This window comes from Euprymna scolopes, chromosome 11, assembly GCF_053919585.1.
Source record: "Euprymna scolopes isolate OS-2025 chromosome 11, ASM5391958v1, whole genome shotgun sequence".
Lineage (NCBI taxonomy): Eukaryota > Metazoa > Mollusca > Cephalopoda > Sepiida > Sepiolidae > Euprymna > Euprymna scolopes.
The window spans coordinates 103,528,540-103,550,502 of NC_136492.1; the positions used below are offsets into that span (position 1 = coordinate 103,528,540).

General features: G+C 30.0%; 1 protein-coding gene across 4 annotated transcripts in view; it reads right to left on the reverse strand.

The window, feature by feature from the left end:
* LOC145288026 (run domain Beclin-1-interacting and cysteine-rich domain-containing protein-like) overlaps positions 1-21,963 on the reverse strand; it is a 202,888-nt gene that overhangs the window by 90,021 nt on the left and 90,904 nt on the right. For all 4 annotated transcript variants that reach the window (XM_080136033.1, XM_080136034.1, XM_080136035.1 and 1 more), the window contains exon 4: positions 16,799-17,021. In XM_080136033.1, coding sequence (XP_079992159.1) covers positions 16,799-17,021 — 223 coding nt within the window. The remainder of the gene's footprint in view (positions 1-16,798; positions 17,022-21,963) is intronic.

Below are 21,963 nucleotides of genomic sequence, written 5' to 3' on the forward strand. Positions count from 1 at the left end.
AGACTACCTTCTCCTTTTTTTTGGAATGTAGTATCTGTTCTCTTGCCACGATACCATACTCGCAGGCATTACCTTCTTCTTTCATGGGAAATCCTCCCAGCTATTAGCTTATTTTGTTTAGGAGGTGATAGTACGTTTATGTTCGTTCCTCATTATACCATAATCATCATCTTCATTTGAGGGTGGGTGGAGTGGGGTGGGATGGGGTAGTGTATTATCCGTTTTGTTGTCATGATATCTCTCAGGTATTAACTCTTCCTTTTGAGGGGTAGTGTTCATTACTCGTGATACCATCTTCTCAGTCATTAGCTCCTCCTTTAGGGGTCAGTCGGGTTGGGGTTTTGTTCATTTTGATATTCTCCCATGTGATTGGAGGAAGTATTTGTTTGCTAGTTAATATCTATACCACAAATGCATTCAGTGCAAAGATTTTTGTAAATAATGCCACCTTATTATAAATAAATGACCCAGCAACACCGGGTACAACTATTACTTTCATATGAAAACATCAATTAGAATGATTTGAGCGTTTTTATTCAAATGATTACTCCAATTTTACTAAATTTTTATTAAACTACTTGTCCCTATCTGGCATTGTCTGGGAGTACATTTTCTTTCACTTTTCTTTTTAAAATATAGCGTTTTAATGTTTTATGTTTATCAAAATAGTTATTTTTAAATCTTTGGGACCCATGTCGCAGTGGATAGAGGCATTGAATCTCTACGGTTCCAGGTGAACATTGTCTGAAGATAGCGGTTTCAATCCTACCCAAGGCAGGCCAGAGGTTTAGTTGGCCAAAATGTGGTGAGGCAACAACTATGGAAGACAGTAATTACTGGGGATAGAGTTAAGAGACTCAGCATTCCGATCTTGTTGCGGTTAACCAAGGCCAGAGGAATAGTTGGCCGAAATGTGGTGAAACAACAACAACTATGAAGATGAGGATAACAGCCCGCAAATATTTTTAAATATATCAAACAACTGATGAAATGTTGAAATTTAAATCATATAAATGTTAAAATTTGTCCTTTTTAGCTCTTCTATATATAACTGGCAGTAATTACCCTGATTCAAATCAAATGAAACATTAAAGAGATTACATAGTAAAATAAATTAAATAAAAGTACATTACTGATTTTATCCATACCAGGCAATGCCAAGTGTTATAATAAATGTCTGTTAGCAGGAAAAAAGTAGAAAAACAAAATGAAATGAGAAAAAAATAGTTTTACTCCAAATTGACAACTTAATACTAAAATAACTTTGAATTATCCTTTTCTATTAATAATTAGGCAGGTTAGTAGTAAGATAATTGAAGTTAAGTGATGTTGAGTCTGGCTAGTTCTAGATGGGTAACCATTTGACATACTAGGTGCTGGTAAGCGGGTATGTATAATATCTCAGAGAGACAAACACAATTCCAGATCAACCTTTGGCAAGGTGTAACACCTGTTAACTTCCATCCGATATTCTGAAGGGTTATCATATAGGAGGTAGAGAGAGTTCCTCAGTTGTGGGGAAGGTAATAATCCAGAAGACCAGAGGAATAGTTGGTCGAAATATCCAGGAAAAGGGGAGGAGAGTTTTTGAAAAAAAAAAATCAAGCTGGATTGATAGAGTGAGTTGAATCTGTAAGGCAATTTTCTAATGATGAGGTCACAAAAAAACACCCACTTCCAATTTATCATGATTAGCATGAAGTAGTAAGGCCCAGAAAACTGTCATGAGAATGTTTGTGTCCATGTGTAATCTGATCTAACCAGCGATAACAAATAGACACACATTTATACATAATTTTTGTGTCTGCAACAATATCCATCATCATCATTATCACAACAACTAGGTTTTTTTCACTAACAACTTTCTCTTCATTTTTATGGAAATTGCTCCAGACAAAGCATGAAGCCACTTGATGTAAGGAACTTTAAAAATACTACTTCAAGGTCAAAAACTAAGAATACATCATTCACCATAACAACTTTGATAATGGTCAGTTTTAAGTTAACTGTTGAAATTGAAATAAATGAATCATAAAAGTTTGTATTTCAAGAGTTGATTCCTTAAAGAAGAGTGGTTGAGTTAGGATTGACCAACTTCTTTAGTCAAATAATGACAGAATTCTAGATGTGGAGTCGAAACTAATCATTATTGCATAAGAGAATGATGTTCTTAGAAAGAAAAAATACTAAATAAAAAGCCAAAGCCAAACTAGACCAAAATGAAAACGGAAGTATAAAAAGGAAGCAAGACGATTTACAAACCAATGCCACCCAACCCTCATATATAAGTAAAGAATAGCATTTCAAATTCCACATTTTTATTCCAATTTTTACTTGCTGAATTTCCAAGACTTCAATGTAACTTGTAACAATTATTTATATTATATATATGTATAATTATTGTATAGATTTGTTTCCTAGATGTAAATCCAGTGAAACTCTTGTGATTATTAAAGAGTGCTTAACGGAGGAGAGAGCAGGTATATATAGTCTGTTTATTGTAAAAACATTATTGGTTACATATGTGCATACATGTTTCAGTGGAGTCCCAGTTCAAAGAGACTCACCTTGTCACACCGAGAAAGGCAACTTTATTGAAACAAGAATCAATGTTCATTCATTTTGTATAGAAATATATCTCCGGCGGGGTGTATAGTTTGTGAATGTAGGCAGTAAAGGTTTTGAAGGGAGGCGTGGTAAATAAAAGGAGTAGGTGTGCAAAAGGAGGGAAGTACGATCCTGTCTGGTCAAGCTATCTCAGCAGGGATGTATCGGTTTCTTTTTAACGAGATGGTTGTCTATTGGTCTAAATGCTTGCTTTGATCTGAAGTAATATTATACCTTCATCAGCGCTGTTTCCCTATTTTAAGACTTCATAGCTGTTTTTTCTTTTTGGGTGGTGCATTCCTTATCCATCTATTTTACTTATAAGCTATTTATTCATTTTAATCCTTGCTTTTTTATTAGTTCTTATTTCTCATTTTTACTTATTTATTTCAATATAATATACGTCTACATAATCAAATTGACAGCGCTGATAAGGGTATAATATTAATTCAGATCAATGTAAGCACTTAGGCCAATAGACAACCGTCTAGTTAAAAGGAAACTGATACTTCTCTGCTTTAACAGCTTGACCAGATGGGAGGGGGTTGTACTTCGCTCCCACTATCTTTATTTACCACCCTTCCCTCCAAAACTTCTGTCCACATTCACAAACTATGCACCCCTCTTTCTTTCAAAGTGTAAACTACACCCAGATATATTTTTATATACAAAATGAAAAGTTGCCTTTCTTGGTTTGACAGGGTGGGTCTCTTTGAATTAGGGCTCCAATGAAACATGTATGCACATATGTAACCAATAATGTTTGTATAGTACACAGACTATATATATATATATATATATATATATATTAGTGGTGGGACGATTAATCGGAATCGGAATCGTTAATCGTAAGAATCGTGTATTTTGGGAGGTATCGGAATCGCATCGTTAAAGTACCTTAATTTTCCGATTCCTTCATTACGATTCTTTTAGTCTGATGTTGAAAAAAAGAAAAAAATGTCCTGAAATTTCTAACCGCAAGAGAGAAATGTAGCATGTTATAAAAAGAAACCAAAGAAATTCATTACTAACAGGGCAATGCTTAGTGCCCCCTCCCTTACAAGATTCATTCATTCAGATCTATTGTAATCAAAACTACAAAAGAGTTAACTTGAAAAGAAGTATGCAGGGCTCTACATTATGAGTAAAAATTTTTAAAAATACGCTTATCTTTTTGGCGACTGTTTTTTTTTTTTACTAACAAATCTTCTAATAGTGAATGAAAATGCTTTTTCAACTTATATTTTCTTAAGATTAAACGAGCAAAGTCAAATTATTTAAACAGTAAAAGGTTTAATAGAACAATATACTTTTTTTTCTTTTTTTTCAAAGAAGGCTTTTGAAAGAAATATCTCTAAAATGAAATTGATCACGTTGTATTATTTCGCAAAATTTTGACAGTAGTCGGCTTCTTTTGAAGTTTCAAAAAGAATATCATTGGAATAACATTAGAACTACACATGCTAAGTGGTGGTTTGCGGTTAAGGTCTTCAGAAAATGAAAAAACAAAAACAATTATTTTGCTATCTCTTAAATACAGCTTTATATTTAATTTAAGCTACTACTGGGTAAGTCAATTTTCAAATATTTTTTTTTTTAATTTACATTCTATTAAAATATTCAGCTCATGAAGCAATTAGATATATTTTTTGGAACTTCTTTGCAGATCCCCCCCTCCCAAAAATAAAATAAAATATGGCTGAATCCAAGTTGAGCATTACAAATTCCAGAGAATTTTTGGAGGATGGGCACTATTGCCAAACGAATTATTTGCGCTAAATAGTATTTTTTGTTAAAAAAAAAAAAGTAACCTTTGTAAGCATAGAACAAAATATCGAAGCCGGTGATTTTGTTTACTTTATCTTCATCCATCTTTATTGGAAATAAAAATGTCCGCTTGTCTTCTTCATAAAGTTATCCTGTAATCTGATTGGTCCGTTTTTTTTCTTCGAGAGTGACCTGCCCTTTCTTGTTTTGGGAGATGGGGGGGGGGAGGAGATTTTCCCATCATTTAAAATATTATTAATCAAACGAAAAATTTAATAAACCAGATATACTTTATTTTACTTTTTCTTTCAATTTGACAAAACTTTAAATACTTATTTTACCTTTTTCTTTCAATTTGACAAAACTTAAGTACTTTATTTTACTCTTTCTTTCAATTTGACAAAACGGCTGAATCCAAGTTGAGCGTTACAAGTAATTCGTTTGGTAATAGTGCCCATCCTCCAAAAATTCTCTGGAATTTGTAACGCTCATTTTGGGTTTTGTAAAAGTTCCTATTTTCTTGCCGTCAACGAGGGCAGAGTTAGACACAAGGTCGATTTTTAATATCCAGCCCCCCCCCCAAAAAAAAAAGGGGCAGTTTTCATCGGAACAAAAGATTACAATTACCTCAGTTTAGAAGCATTGTTTATCTAAAGGTTCTTATTTAATTGCACCCCCGCTAGGGCAAAGTTAGACACAAGGTTGGTTTTAAATCTGCGGAATATCCAGCTCCCCAAAAAGGGGAATTTTCGATCGGTTGGTTTTAAATCTGGGGAATATCCAGCTCCCCAAAAAGGGGTATTTTCTATCGGAACAAAAAATTACAATTACCTCAGTTTAGAAGCATTGTTTATCTAAAGGTTCTTATTTAATTGCACCCCGCGAGGGCAAAGTTAGACACAAAGTTAGACACAATGTCGGTTTTTAATCTGGTGACTATCTAGCTCCCCAAAATGGGGTACTTAGGACTAATGAATCGCAACTTATCAAGGATAAAACACACTCGAGGATAAGGGTTAATGTGGAAGTTTTCAATTACATTAAACAAACTGCATCTTTTCTGGACAAGTTGTAGTTGTATTTTTGGGTTCTTTTTTCATAATGAATCGCTAGTTATCAAGGATAAAACACACATGGGGATAAGTTTTTTTTCCCTAAAACAAAACAAAATAAAAATGACCCAGAAAAGATGCACTTTGTTTAGTGTAATTAAAAGCTCCCTGGTTGACACTTATCCTCGACTGGCTTTTATCTTTGATAAAAGAAAAAACTAATTTTGGTGCATTCTAAATTTATTTTATCATTGAATGTATTTTATCGTTGATAAGTTGGGCTTTGCCATTTTTTATTTATCCAAAACTGCTATTATTGAATAAATATTGAACTCTGGAATGTTTCTGTTGAACTCGAGAATCTGCACAGAATTTCTGTCGGAGGTTGCATCGACTGATACGTTAACAAAGTGTAGTATCACTTCTGATGCTACACTCCACCTATTATCTCCCCGTTTAATGAAGAATTAATAAATCCTTTCAGACTGAGACAATTTAAATTTTTGTTCTGATCCAGAGTTCCTCTTGTAGGAGAGCTGGATATTGCCCACATAAAAAAAAACGACCTTGTGTCTAACTTTGCCCTCTTGGGGAAGCAAGTAAATAGGAATACTCAAGATGAGAATAGTAGTCCAAAGCTGGAATGGGAACAGTAACACAAAATTCTGTATCAATGTTGTTAATTACCAAAAATAGTTTTATTGCTTTATTAACAAATTCAACTGACACATAAACTAAAGTGAAAGATAACACGTGTTGTCGCGTATACGTGCAAAAAGGTTTTATGACCAATTCATCTCACAGTTTCATGCTCACAGTGTAGTATGAAACTGGTCTGGGGACATTTCTGGGGTCAATCGGTCACTGAGTATATTTCTGACATAAAATTATAAACTGATTCCAATATAAATAACAGCTTACTGATCAAATAATTTGATTTGGTGTTACTAATTTAATGCAAATAAATTTTCAAAAATTATAAGCAAATGAACTGAGTGTTGGTCTTTAAATTTACGAATTATGGGCACCTGTTCTTTGACCGGCAGTTCTGTGAAACTCAAATATAAACAAGTTTTTCTGATAACACAAAAATATACAATAACGAAGTAAATAACACAAAAAGATGAAAAGCAAAACATGTATTGTATAAAAACGTAAAAAATATAATTTCAGGCACTCCTTGCGTGTTGAGTTCCATAGCTCCCAGCATAAATATTTAATAACCTTTGTGTGGAAATAAAAAGTTTTTGTAATGAATTTGTTTCCCAATTTTACAAACATTTTTTTAATTTATTTACTTATTTATTTACGCTGGTTTATTACAAACATTTTTTCGCACCATTCAACATTTTTAAATGATTAAATAAATTAGAATTTAAATAGGTACTTATACATGTTTGACACCCCGAGAGTACAAACAACGTTGAAATAATAACTATTTAGAAAGCCATTCTTAACATGGAAGTGGAGTGAACTATTTTGCACTTTCACCTAAAAATTTAATGAAATAAAAGTAACATTATTTTTTTTAAGTTCATATTTCTTTCGGTATCAAACATCCATAAGTACAATACGTTCGTTTGTTTACAAAATAAAAAAAGTTTATTTCCGCACCAAGGGGAGAGGTCATTGAATATTTAGGCTGTGAGCTATAAGACTCAACGCACAAGGAGTACTTAATTTTAAAGTATAAAAATGTATCGAACTATAATTTTAAAGTTTTAATATTTCTTTTTAATGAATGATTCATAATTGAAAAAAAATATGCCAAAAACATTTATAGATTGTTTTTAGTATATATATATATATATATATATTTTTTTTTTTTGGTTTTTACATTAAGGTTTTCATAAAGGGGTCGATAACTTGTCTCCATTGCCGACATGTTGCAATGCAGGAGTTCCATAAAAAAGAAACAACACTAAGTGTACATAAATTACGAGGAACGAATAACAATGTTGATTTCTGATTTCAATATCAGAAGCCGTCATCAAATGGACTGTTCTTAGCTATAATTGTTTATGCCCAAGTTATTTTGTTTGTATTTTTGAAAAATATATAAACTGCTTATTTTTATTTTATTTTTACTTTTAGCATATCTTGTGTTTGGTAGCATTTATTTGTTGTATATTTTACTTTTTCATTTTGTTGTCTATAGTAATAAATGTTCGATAATTCTTATTTTTATGGCATCTATTAGTATAGACATCGAATCGAATATATGGTAAACAAACAAATAAATAGAAGTAACTAATTAAAATAAAAGGAACTTGTTTGTAAATAAGGGAGATTTTTTAAATTTATTTCTGCCCAGTGTTCAACTTATAATAGGGGAGAAGAGGTGAATGAATTACCACACAGATGAAAAAACTTATTTCTGACACCTGCGACGTAATAGCACTTTGGGAAATCTTTTCTCATTATTTTCTGTAACACCGGTGACGTCGCAGTACATGACCTAACTTTTGGAAAACTCAAAACGAGGGTAAAATTTGAGACCAGATCGGTCGTCTAGCACCCTTTTTAATTCAACAAATTTCGCACGTTTTCCCATTTTAATATACTGTGAGATATTCATGCATGTTTTCCTTTTGTAATTTTTCTCATTAATCCATTATGTGCCATTTTTACCTATTTATTCACTTGTGCCATTTTTACCTAAATTCATATATATATATATATATATATATATATATATCCGGGGTCACCTAGCCAGCATTTGCAAGCCAATGGTAACAAAGTGTGAAAAAATCTAATGATTTCAAAGTGTTAGCAACAAGTGGACATTAAAAGGATTAGAGAATTCAAAAGTTTTCACACCTTTATGCAAAAACACGTATGTGTCTGTACAAATATAAAGCCATAAATCCCAAACTACAGATAGAAATTATTTCTGCCAATTGGTGGTCATATCGTTTGACAATTTAGTTTTCATGTTTCTCAGCTACTGACAAGACACACAAAAGACAGTGTAAATTTTCCAAGATAAAAATGTAAGTGTATACTTTTAAACTATTTTAAAGACAGTCAAAATGTGTTTCATGAATTGAAAATTAATTTAATTTTAACTAGTCTGTGCTTGTAATGAATATGCTAATTATGAAATGAAATAACTAAGAAATTGTTTTTGTGGTTTCAACTATATTCTAGTTCTAATAACTTTAATTTTCAAATATAAAAATATATTTATTGAATAAAGAAGATAGTTTCTTATAATAAGTGCACAATACGTTCACGTTTCTTTTGAATAATCTTTGAGAATAATAATGCCAAAAAAATGGGTGAAACAATAAATAAACAAAAAAGCAAATGTAATTAAAGACAAACTAAGTTACTTTTTTACCCAATTAGATACATTTTTAGAGTATACCCGAACGAGCATCACCCCGTCTATATTTTTTTCTGTTTGTTGTTGTTTTTTTTTTTTTTTTTGCAATTTTGAAAAACTGTAAGAAACCGAACAGAACAGTGGATTATTATTGATTGGACACTTACCAGATTATCTCACAAAAAACAAGCAAAAGTATTTTGACATTTGAAAGGGGTGCTAGTTTTTAGTTACAACGTTATAGCAAACCGATCCCATATTGGAACCATTTGACGAGAATTGGGATTTTACTTTGGTGCTTGTGCAGTGTACGTACCGTGTTATATTTTAGATGGGATTTCCAAGTTGAATTAAATTTTTATGGTATTTTTTGTTAGGTGAACAGTTAAAGAATAGCTTTTTCAATAATAACATTATTTCAGCATGGTTCGTATTTCTCGCAGTATAAAAAATGTGGTGCTCGGTAAAAATGGCACAAGTGAATAAGTAGGTAAAAAATGGCACCAAAAGGTCCTACTGAAGCGATGGGGTCCCAAATTCTAATCTCATTTTGGGTTTTGTAAAATAAAATAAAGTTGATTTTTTTTTAAACTTTTTTTAGGGGGACGTTGGCTTTCACCGCCTGCTCTTATAAATTCTATAATTTTCACTTTTTGGAACTTTTTTCTTGTTAAACATCCAATAGAGACTAATGTATCAGATAATAATAAAAAAAAATTTTTTTAAACATTTTTTATGACTTTTCATGCCTTGTTCAGTTTTCTATTACAATATAAAAATATAACAATAAAAAGTTAAAACAAATATTTTCATTCATTTTCTTTTTCCTTCATTTTTTAATCATTGATTACAAAATGGGTGACCGATTTACCAGAACGTTGTAAGTAAAAAGTGAGTACCCCCTCCAAATGTCGAAATAATAAAAAATTTTTTTTTGTTCATAATCTGATAGATTAGTGTCTAATCAATAAAAATCCATCAAAAGAATTAATTAAAACTATCGGTATAAAAAGGGTGAGTTGATCAACTCCGCCTTAAAAATAAATGTTTGTTGTTAATTTAAGAATGTTTGCAAAAAAAAAAAGTTTTAATAAACCAAAGTAAGTAAAACGATAATGTTTGTAAAAGTGAGAAAGAGGGCTAATAAACCAACGTAAGTAAATAAATAAACATTTATTGTAAAAGTGAGAAATTCTGACGCAAAACGCACACACACGTCGTTAAAAATGTGTTGTAAATTAAAAAATGTCTGCAAAAAAAAAAAGTTTTAATAAACCAAAGTTAGTAAAAAAAAATGTTTGTAAAAGTAAGAAATTGCGAAAGTATCGTAAAAATATCGCCGTGTTAATATTTGGGGATCATCCCTTATTTCAAAACACATTTACTCCACTTGTACCAATTATTTTATTAAATAAATAATCTGTTTTCCCAAAATAGCGAGTCTAAACTTTTATTTTTGAAAACAAAAACATTCAAATCGACCCATACCTATCTCTTCCAAACCTAAAGTTATTAAATAACCCCTTCGTTAATTTAAGGGTAATTAATTCAATTCAGTCAAGTTTTTTTTAAATTTCATTGAAATAAAATCCATTATTTTTATTTTTTTCTCCAGAAAGATAAAACCCTGAATTTGATTATATAAAAAGCAGAATATAATCTTTTTTCTAGAATTTTAAATTGAAAATTAAAAAGTGTTTGACACAGTTTTTTGCTGAATGAAAAAGAAATTAATATATATTTTTAAAAGGTTTTGTAATTAATTTTTATATCTAAATAATATTTACGATTAATTAAATAATTTCATTTTAAAAAGTATTTATAAATAGAATTTTACTTAAGACTTATAGTTTAGCAATATTGAACCGCATCAGCCATGTGTGAATTGAACAGTCAACCAAAAAAATTTCAAAAGAAAATGCATATTTGCATTTCATTATGTAAACTTTTACACATTGGTTTCAAAAATTAAATTCTATAAGTTTTTTTTGTTAACTACTGGTTGGTACAATTTACCGCCTCATCCCTTTATATTTTTTTTCTTTTTGTCTTTTTTAGCAGATTATTATCAATTAATTATCCAAATAAGTGACTAGCTTTAAAACAAAATTTAATAGTAAATTTGTTTTTACAGATAAACTGAATTTTCTAATATGGCCTCAAAATCCAAAAAAAAGTCTTGCATGGAAACTTTTTGAAGTTGATGAAGATGATGAGTTGAAAGCCATTTGCAAAGTCTGTCAAATTAAAATATCACGAGGAACAAAACCATCTAACATGACCACAACCAACATGTTAAAACATTTAACTATGAAGCATCCAAATGAATTGGAGGAGCAAAATAAAAAAGAAAAGGAACAAAAAATTGAAGAAAAGAAGAAACGCAAGCTTGATTTATTTATTAGCCGGACAAAGAAAAGAAAGTTTGATCAAGGTGAGACGTCTACATCCATAAGAGCAACATCAAAACAACTTAGCATTACGGAAATATTAGAAAAGAAAAAGATTTGGGACATCAATGATGCAAGATCACAAACTATACATAAATTGATTGGGGAAATGATTGCAGTTGATTTGCAGCCCTTTTCAATTGTGGAAGATATTGGGTTTCAAAGACTTTTAAAAGAAATATGTCCTAATTACAACATTCCTTCCAGGAAATATATTAAGGAATCTATTATATATAATATTTATTCCAAAGTTAGGAATAATATCCTAAACGAATTGAATGATGTTCAATTTATTTCTTTTACAGTAGATGGCTGGACTGCCACAACATCCAATGTATCTTTTTTAAGCGTCACTGGACATTGGATTACAAAAGAATATAAACAAAGGACAGCAGTACTTCGTGTTGTCCCATTTACAACCACTCACACGGCTGAAAACATTTCCAATTGTCTGCAAGATACGATTAAAGAATACAATATTCCTAACTATAAAGTGCACGTTATCGTTAGAGACAATGCAGCAAATATGGTTGCAGGAATTGCACAAGCGGGATATGATTCATTGCCAGGTTTCCTGCATACTTTACAATTGGTTTTAAATGATGCCATTTTTGAACAACGCTATGTAAAAGACATGATGGCAGTGATAAAAAAAATTATTGGCCATTTTAATCATTCCCCTGCAGCCTTTAATAAGTTTCAAGAGGAATATCAAAAAAAATTTAATGTACCGAATCATAAATTCATACAGGATATCACCACCCGCTGGAATAGCCAATACTATACTATGGAAAGAGTATTTGAGCAAAAAAGTGCTTTGATAGCCTACTGTTCACAACAGGCAAAACTACCCTGCTTGGATGCGAATCAATGGAGAATTCTAGAAAAATTGATAAAAATCTTAAAAAACTTTGTTGATTCTACAAACTATATAAGTGTAAGGGAGGCTTTGGCATCATCAATTATCCCTGCCACAAAAGTGATTTGTAAATTTTTTGAAAAGGCAGAAGAAAAAGGTTTATTTAGTGGATTAGGTTCCACCTTATCTGCTTGGAAATCTTCTGTCAGCTCAAGATTTCCAACCTATTTCAACAATAAGAACTTGATAATGGCAACGTATCTTGATCCACGGTATAAATTAATTTTTTTGAATGATGACCAAGACAACCAGCATGAGAAGATACAGCATTGGTTACTTGAAGATATAAATTCAATAAATAAAAATAAAACCATTTTGCCTACTTTAGATTCATCACATTCAGATTTTTCTGCAGATGAAAAAGGAGATACCGAGGAGGATGAAAACAATTTCAACTTTAGTTTCAACCAGTGCTTACTGGAATTTAAAAAGAGTCAGGAAAAACATCAAGAGTCTACTTCCATAAATCAACAGGATAAAAAAGAAAGAGCATTGGAAAAAGAAATAATGTTTGAAATGTCCAAGTATGAGGAAGTTAAAATGATTGGACAGTGGGAAGATCCTCTTTGTTGGTGGAGCAGCAACCAAAATAATTTTCCATCTTTGTCCGCTGTGTCAAAAAAATACTTGTGTGTCCCACCATCTTCAGTTGAGAGTGAAAGATTATTCAGTGTGGGAGGAAGTATTTATTCACCGAAACGAAACCGAATGAAAGCTGACACAGGAGAAATATTGATGTTTCTACATCACAATTTATTGATGACAGGATTCAATTATTCATAAATTGTCTGCAATCATACAAAAAAAAAAAAATCATGAAGAATACTGCTTATCTTGATTATATATATATATATATAAAGTCAACCAGGAAAAAAAATTATTAAAAATATGTATTGTTGAAAGAGACAGGATTCGAAGGATCTGCATGGCAGTATGGATGGGATGGCATTCCTGATGCAGTCTCAGTATTTTTAGATCATTGTTTACTCCCACTCCCGAACAAAAAACTCAGAGAGTAATTCAAAACTCATAACTTTTTTCCTTTATTGAACATTCTTCCAAAATATACTATTAAAGATTAAAAAAAAAATAATAGAAGTGTTTGTTTTTCATTCTTTTCTAAATATTTTTGAAATAAATATTATAACATATTTTATACTTCTATATATTTTTTTTAAATTTGGACCAAATGAAAATTCGTTGAATTTCTTGAAATTTTTTTTTAACTCTTTGGTCCACGACTTAGCAAAATTACCAACAAGTCACTCAGAGCAGTTTTATTAGTGAGGGTCGAAATCGCAGTGTCTTTTTTTTTTTTTTGCCTAAGTCACCATCTAGGTGTCACCAATTTTTTTAACCCTCCTTAACTTCAAAGAGTAAATACAATATATACAATTAAAAAAATAATTTTTAAAAATGCTGATTCTATTCATGAAAAATTCTTTTAATTAGAAATTAAAACTTAGGTAAAGATAGCTGACTGACAGCAACAGGAGCACTGGTTAACTACTGAACCACGTGGAAAGGTGGGGGGGAGGAAAAAAGGAAATTAAATGATGATAATAAATTATGATAACCGTCTTTGAAAGGCACTAAACTCCTAAAATTTACTTCTTTAAAATTTTAGACGGCATTCCCCGGCGATTTTAAAGAACTCTCTCTCTCAAAAAAAAAAAAAAAAAATTAATTTTTAAGGTTTGGGAAAGATACATTTATTATAACCGAATTCCTGTATGAAGACTGGATCTACTTTATTGGACGTTAATTTGTGAGATAAGTAATTTTTCAATGTTTAATATGTTTTTAAAGTTTCAATTATCAATTAAATTTTTTTAATTGTGTTTTATTTTCAATTTATTTTAAAAAAACAGGGTTTAAAATGTATTTTTCAAGGTAACAAGCTTCGAAAGAAGTCTAATTAAAAAAAAATCACTTAATTTTTAATTTCGACAACCCTGAGAATTTAATTATTAAAAAAATATTGAAATGTGACATTTTTTTTTTAACATTTCTATTAGTTCAATTAATTTTCTTTCAATAATTCATTTCACTCAACAAACTTAGCCATTTTTTGTTTTGTTTTTCTTTTATCTTTTTCTGTAATTTTGGTAATTATTTTTGCTCAATTTTATCTAGTATTTCATTTATTTTTATAGTGGTATCGTTTTTATATGTGTTCCTTTGATATACCCTATTTCAAAATTAGTTTGGCTAACCGTATTCTTTACGTAAGAACCAACGTGTAAAAGCAATGAAAAAGTAAGAAAAAACAATAGGTGTTAACTACTCTTTGTGAATTATGCACGTTCATTTATAAATTATTAAATTAAATATTTATCTTTTTTTTATATTTAATTAGTATATATTTTCTTTCTCTTCCGCAATATTTTTTTTTATTTAATTTATTAAATCTGTTAATTATGAGGACCAAAATAATGAATTGTTAATTTATCCTCTAATTTTCTTGTTTTTGTTCTGTTATATAAATTCTATTTTATTTGTTTTTGCTCTGAAGGATGAATTCTATTTTCTTTGTTTTTTTTTTTTGTATTCCAATTAAGTAAAATAAATTTTCTCTAAAATAAATTTTGCTAATTTTTCCGTTTAGTTTACTATATAATAATTTTATTTAAACACAAACATCGACTGTGTAGGCATAAAATATCTCTTCTAAAGTTAGAAAACATATTTGGGAACTACCCGACCATAAGTATAAAACTACCTGGTATATTTCAAAACAATAATTCCCTAGGAATCGGAATCGTACTTGGTATCGGAATCGTTAATCAATATTTTCCTGGAATCGGAATCGTATAAAAATTAGGAATCGTCCCAACACTAATATATATATATAAAATTAGTGTTGGAATGATAAATCGGAATAAAAAATCAGAAAAGTCAGAACTTTTAGGTGTATTGGTATTCAAATTGGAAAAATATGTGCCTATTTTCTGATACCAAAAGCAATTCTTTATATTGTCTTTTTATTTTGTTTAAAGCAAAATCTATCACTGCTGGAAGTAATGATAAAATAATAAATATTGATTTTAAACTACCATTTAAACTAAAATAGATACTGCCCCAACTGAAGTGTATTTTTTTACGTTTGAGAAAAGATCTGTCCATTTATTTTTATGGTAATTGAGTAAAAATAACAACTCAATAGTAAAATATTTAGAGATTTATAAAGAATCAGAATCAGAAAAAATATTGGAATCGTCCCATCACTAATATATATATAATATTAAATGAAACACGAGGAATAAAAGTTATATATAACTTTATTATATCATTAGAATGATAAGGAAAAGTTAAGGGGAAAATTAAGAATAAAAGAAGAAAAAATTAAGAAATTTATTTACTCTTTGATAATTTATACACCCATATATATTAATATATACATATAAGTGGTCTTGTCTGTGTGTATGTAGAATGATCTCTACAAAACTGTCAATTTTTTGTCAACAGACTTGAAACTTGATATATTAGGTATTTGTTTGGACTGTGGAATAAGTTCAATTTGGTTTTTAAGCTGGTAAAAATAGCTGCTAAGGAGTCAAAATTTAAAAAAAAAAATGGAACTTGGCAGGCATAAGTCGACCAAATGTGTATCTTTTACAAATGTGCAATTATATTATGATTATTATATTATATTATTATAATATTATTATATGATTAACTAAGTTAATTTTTAAAGTTTTGATATGTATATGGACTTAGCTCAGATGGTAATGAATAATGCTGAAGGTCTATATTTTTTATTTTGATTCTAGCTGATGGCACCCAAATCATATATTGTTTATTAAACTTTCGAAATCACTATTAATTTGGTACAATATAATAGTCAATAGAGAATTGGCTTTATAATAATAATAATACATGCAAAATGTACATAAATTAAAATATCATACATAAGCATATTTTACAGTGGGCAGCATGCTGGTATATATATATATATATATATATATATATATATATATATATAAAAAAGCAAAAATTATCTGCCTTCCAGGTGGCAATTAATCAAGCTGTACAAAAAAAAACAATGAAACAATTTTCATTTCACATTTTGGTAATTTGGCAAAAACTCATAGCAAGATGATTGGGGTTATTTGATATATTCCAATGTTGATGAAATCCACTGTGTCTAGCCACATTCTATTAATTAGGAGAAAAAACAAGAAAAAGGTTAATTTATGTGGTTTTTTTGATATTTAAAGTTGAGAGATTTGATTTTTTATATGAATAAAAATGAAAATGAATTCCCAATTAAAAATTGAATATATACTGAAATGAATAAAAAAAAACAAAACGAACAAACGGAACACTGATTGGTCAACTGAAACAATTATATATTACTATGTAAAGTGAAATTGTTACTTTGTGCTTTTCACCTTTTTATTAATTAAAAGGTAGAAAAATAGAAAAATTAAAGCAGATTTTTTTCATTTAGAAAATTGAGGAGGTATGCACATTACACACACACACACACACACACACACACACACACACACTTTCATTATAAAATTGATTTATTTATTTTGGTAGGAAAGAAAATATTTGAAATTACAAATTTGGCCCAATCCCACCGAAACAATGAAAAATAAGAAATATATGCTAAAACATTATTTCAAGTTTGAAGTCCCAAGAAAGTAAAAAGAAAACGATTACTTACCATTATAATACTGAAATAAGATTTCTTGATTATGTACAAGTGTATTCAACTGACTGGAGACAGTATGGTGATGTAAGCTCTCTCGCAACCAGACTTGTCCTTTAGAAAGTCCATCCTGGTTAGGTGACGCACGGTTTATCCCTTCTATAAATGGATCCAATACAGGATCTTGCCACTTTACCTCCTTTATAAATGGCCAGAAGTTAGTTCCTTCAAACTTTTCCTAAAAAAAAGAACAAAAGAAAAATTATTATTTTGTTATGTGAACATCACATTTCTCTTATTGGCTATATTTCTCCCTGTCATTAAAACAACTTGTTTATATTAATAAGTCACCACTTACCAAGACCAAAAGCCACTCAAGAATAAGAGTTAAAGTAAAAATTTTAATTTTGTATGGGTTGATTTCTTCAAGGGTGTAGTCAACCACACTTTCTGTGCTTTTTGCTCCTTCCTTAGAAGTTGACAGAATTTTTTTCCCCTAATTTAAAATGTTAGTAGGGATTTGCCTTGTTGTGTGGCACTATATTGTGCTACAGCTATTTTTTTTTTACATAGTGAATAGGCCGCTGCGTAGAGATACAATAGTTGTCTGCCTGGCCCCTATTCACCTTGACTCATTCTCTTTTTTCAGCGACTAGCATGGGGTAAGGACACACATTTTTGTCTCTTCGAAAAGGGAGAGGGGGCACTCCCCTCTTCCCAGATACAATAAGCTAGTTGAGGTTAGTTGTCCTAGTTACAGTTGTAAATATTTTGCCTGCTAATGAGGGAATTATTTACTGTTTGCGAATCAACTTTGCCTGCCCTTTCACAATAATACCTGATTTTGCAGGGTTGGATTCGTTCTGTTTTGTTCAATTTATTTTTTTGTAATGTTTTTTTGAAATGAAACTTAATATTGTTTCGTTTTATTCATTTTGCTTCGTATATCTATAAGTATTCAATTACAACCAGAATGTGACAAAAGGTAACAAAACAAAAAAAAAAACTATAAAATATAAAAAGTTATATAAAAAAATTTCATAAATCAATCAAAACATTTAAATTTCACGTTAAAAAAACATTCGATAAGTAACAATTACAATTTTTGGTTGCCCTAATTATAATTAAAAAAAAAAAAAAATGAAAAGGAACAAAACTTTACAAAAACGAAACAGAACGATCAAACCATATTTTGTAAAATTTTTGCTACAAAAGTTTGACCCCCACCCCAGTCCTTTCTGGCTATGCCCTTAAATTTCTTCTATTCTCCACAGCCACCTTTTTTTTTTTAACAGAAGAGACATTGCTAGTTTTTCTCTACTCCAGTGTTATTTCCATGGAAGGTACTTGATTTTCGTTCCTTCTTGTAAAACATTCACAGCAAAAACTCGTCTATCTGCCACAATTGCAAATAATGTCCTGTTCTTCCTTTCTGTACCTTACATCAAACAAAACTTTCATAGAGTTTTTTTTTCTAGAACTTAGCATTTGTAACATGGGATTGCTTTCCTACAGGCTACAGCATAAACTATCATGATAAGTAATCAAATGTTGTTTATTTTACTCATCATTTCAAACCCATCCATAAACATTCTTCTTCATTCAACAGACAATCTATCCATCTCGTTAACCGTTTTTCTTATTTCAGACTTAAGTGGTGACTCTTTAGTAAATAAAAAATAATTCTATCTTTTCTTGGTTACTAAATGCCAAAGCATAATGCCTATTGTGAATGATTTATTCAACACAAGTTGCTATTTTGATAAGATTTAAACTGTCAAGCCAATTCCTCAAAAAATGAATGGTAGTCAATAAAAATGTGTTCAGATGAAGGTCCTATTATTGAATATCTAGTGTGGAAATTGTTCTCAATATAGGAATTAGAAAAATATATCCTTTCTAAAAAATATTGTATTTGATATCTTCGAAAACATATCATCATTGAGACAGGTAGTTTAAAAATAAACAAACTTAAACGTTGGATGTTAGGTGAAGGATTTTGGTTGATGTTCATAGGTTTCGTCAATATCATGTCATTTTGAAAGTTACAGATTTTCTCAGATATTAAGTGTGCATTTAAAAACATTAATATTTGAGACCTACCAGGCTCTTCTAAGGGATCAAAGACTTTGATTTTGAAATATGAATATAACGTAGACATTAACATTTTCAAATAGTTAACAAATCCAAAGTTTACACACACATAATATATATATAAATAAAATGGAAACGATTTTTCTTTTGTAACTTTTGACATTATAGGATAATAAACATTTCCTATGCACAACTTTTATGTTCATCACTTACGAGTTACTATTAAAGCATGTTTATAGCTCATAATACATACATTTTGTCTCTGTCTGATAATTCTTACTTTCTATCCTAATCGACGTACTCTCTCAAATACGTAATCCCACTGAATAGCAAAGGCTTCTACCCTGATACACTTTACTCCACTTTTGTCACCCTAAATCGATGCTTACTTTTATTCATAAGTTAACTTTTTCTCCATGTAGCAATTTTATTATTTGACTTCCTACATATTGATATCTAAGACAAACACTACTGCGCTTGCAGATTCATTTAACAAATGCTCCCTCATTTTTACTGGTTGAATGGAATGACAGAGTAAAAGAATGCTATCAATTCACAATACTTGCATATAATTAGTTTTTTGAATAGGAGATTGTAGAAAACAAACAGCTCACCTTGCACTAATATGAACGCCATTGCTTACCAATAACATGCACACAATATATGTTACTTTTACATATGGTGATATTAAACAATATGACATTTTCTTTACCAATAGGCATAAAAAGCAAACAAGTTCTCACATTTAATTATAGACCATTGAAATATTTCAATCCAAATTTGTTTTTGATTTTCTTTGACATGACCTGCAAAGTATGGACCATTCTGTTTTTCTTTTTAATGATTTTCAAGTTACATTCAATTTTTATGATATCTTCTGCTTATTATTTTGTTAAATAAACGTACAGAATAGTTACACAATGTCCACCCTTCACATGTTAAGAATAGATTTCTAAATGATAACTTTTATTATTTCAGAACAGTATGTATGCAACCATGTTCGCCTTCTTTTTTCTTTGTTCTATATCTTCAGGTATTTAATAAAAGAAAACAAACGAAATTAAACAGACTCTTGAACACATCCCATTCTTTTCAAATATTTAGTATTGCTTAGAACCAACTGAAAACTTTATTTTTATTCTTTCCAATCAATCATTAACACTTTCTATCTTACACTTTCAGATTTTTACCAAATATTCTTTTTGGAGCATTGCACAATATAATTTTGAACAGAATACAAAAGAGGAAGGTGCTACTACAGAATTTGATCCAGATTGACATTTTTGACACTAAACCTAAACTTAACTTCCGGTTAGTTTACAGTTAGAGTTAAAAAAAAACATTTCAATTCAAATTCTGTAGAAGTAGACCTTTTCGATTATAATTTTAAACTGTGTAGATAACATGTGGTACAAGTAAAATAATTTCAGTTAAATGAAAATAATAGAATACTCGAAATAATTATTTATTACAAATCAGAAAGTTTTAGATAAAAAGTGTTACAATGGTTTTTATTTGAAAGAATATAGTATTAGTTAATACTATTTTAGATAATATATCACCAACGATTAAAACTAAATTGGAGTTAAATTTTCCAGAGTTTAACAAGTAAATCTGACTTTTTATTCGATAGTTTAAAGACTTCTAATGTTATTTCAAATTAAAAACAGTTTCAAAATAATTAATTTTATTTAACTATTAACAGAATAGGAAAATTGCTGACTTATTTACAAAGACGCCAACATGCATTATTATGGATTTAATTTTATGACTGTTTTTAATTTACTACTTTTTAATAATATTGTAATTGGAATAGATGTTCTTAGAATGAACACTTTAAAAAATCAATTTTATTTACTTTAAAACTACAGTACATCTTTTATGCAAAGGAGTGGACAACTCTATTTAAAACTACATTCCCACAAGAACGGTTCTAAAATGTCTTTTCAATTGATATTTATTCCATAATTACACAATTTTGTTACCTTGTTAAAATTGCCCTTTTCTCCATTGCCCAATTTCCCAAGCACCACCAGAATTCATGATTCATATCACAATTTTTTTTCAGTATAATTACCAGCCTAGAATGATTTCTTCTTCATGGAAAGAGTATAGGAAACAAACAACCAATTGACTTTAGCATTGTCCAATATTGTTTCATAACAATTTTTATTGCCTTTGTGTGTGTGTGTGTGTGTGTGTGTGTGTGTGTGTGTGTGAGGAGGGTCTCTTTGCAATTTAAATAAAATATATTACAATCCTTCAAAATTTTAACATTATATTATAACATTACGAGCAGGATCCATCAACTGGCGTTGCCCAGTTGACCCCCCCCCCTTGCAAAAAAGTAAACTATGGTTCTTGTTGGTGGCCACTACCATCCCTAAACAATTGTGGACACTGGCGGCTGTGGCCAAAACGAAATAATCTGACTTTCACTGACGATTAGTGCTGGTTTGGGGTGATAACATGCAGGTACTGTTTGAATTTAAAAAAAGCAATTAAAGGAATGCGTAAATCAGCATGAATTAATAAAAGTATGAAAAATGATCGAGTAGAATAATAATGGAAAGTAAAAACGGAAGTTCTAGAGGTTAGTATATGAACTGTTTAGAGTGATCAAAATCAGTGGTAGCAATCCTAGCTGTTTCCATTTGTTGTTCAAATCTTCCTTTTTTCAACTCTTCCACCAATACTATTAAAGTAAATTTGAGTTTTAGGTCATCTTTTTTTAACGTGTAAAACAAAACAATTACAACCATTTTCACTTCACTTCTTTGAGTATTGTCATGTTAAGAACAGCTTTTGGAATAGACACCACCAATTTCCCCATCTTAAGAACAGCATTCGGAAGTAGATTTGTTTATCACACGTGCATACAAACTTGGCGGCAGTGAATTACAATTCATAATACAGGTCTTTATATCTCTATAAGTACTCCGCAAAATTGGAACGAGATTTTCTTAGTCAGCATAGTTGAAAACCTATAAAAGTAGTCATTCTAAAGAAAATTGTGCAGGTGGATTAATGTACAAATTTACTCCCCCCCCCAAAAAAACTTAACATGTGCACAATCTCAAGAATCA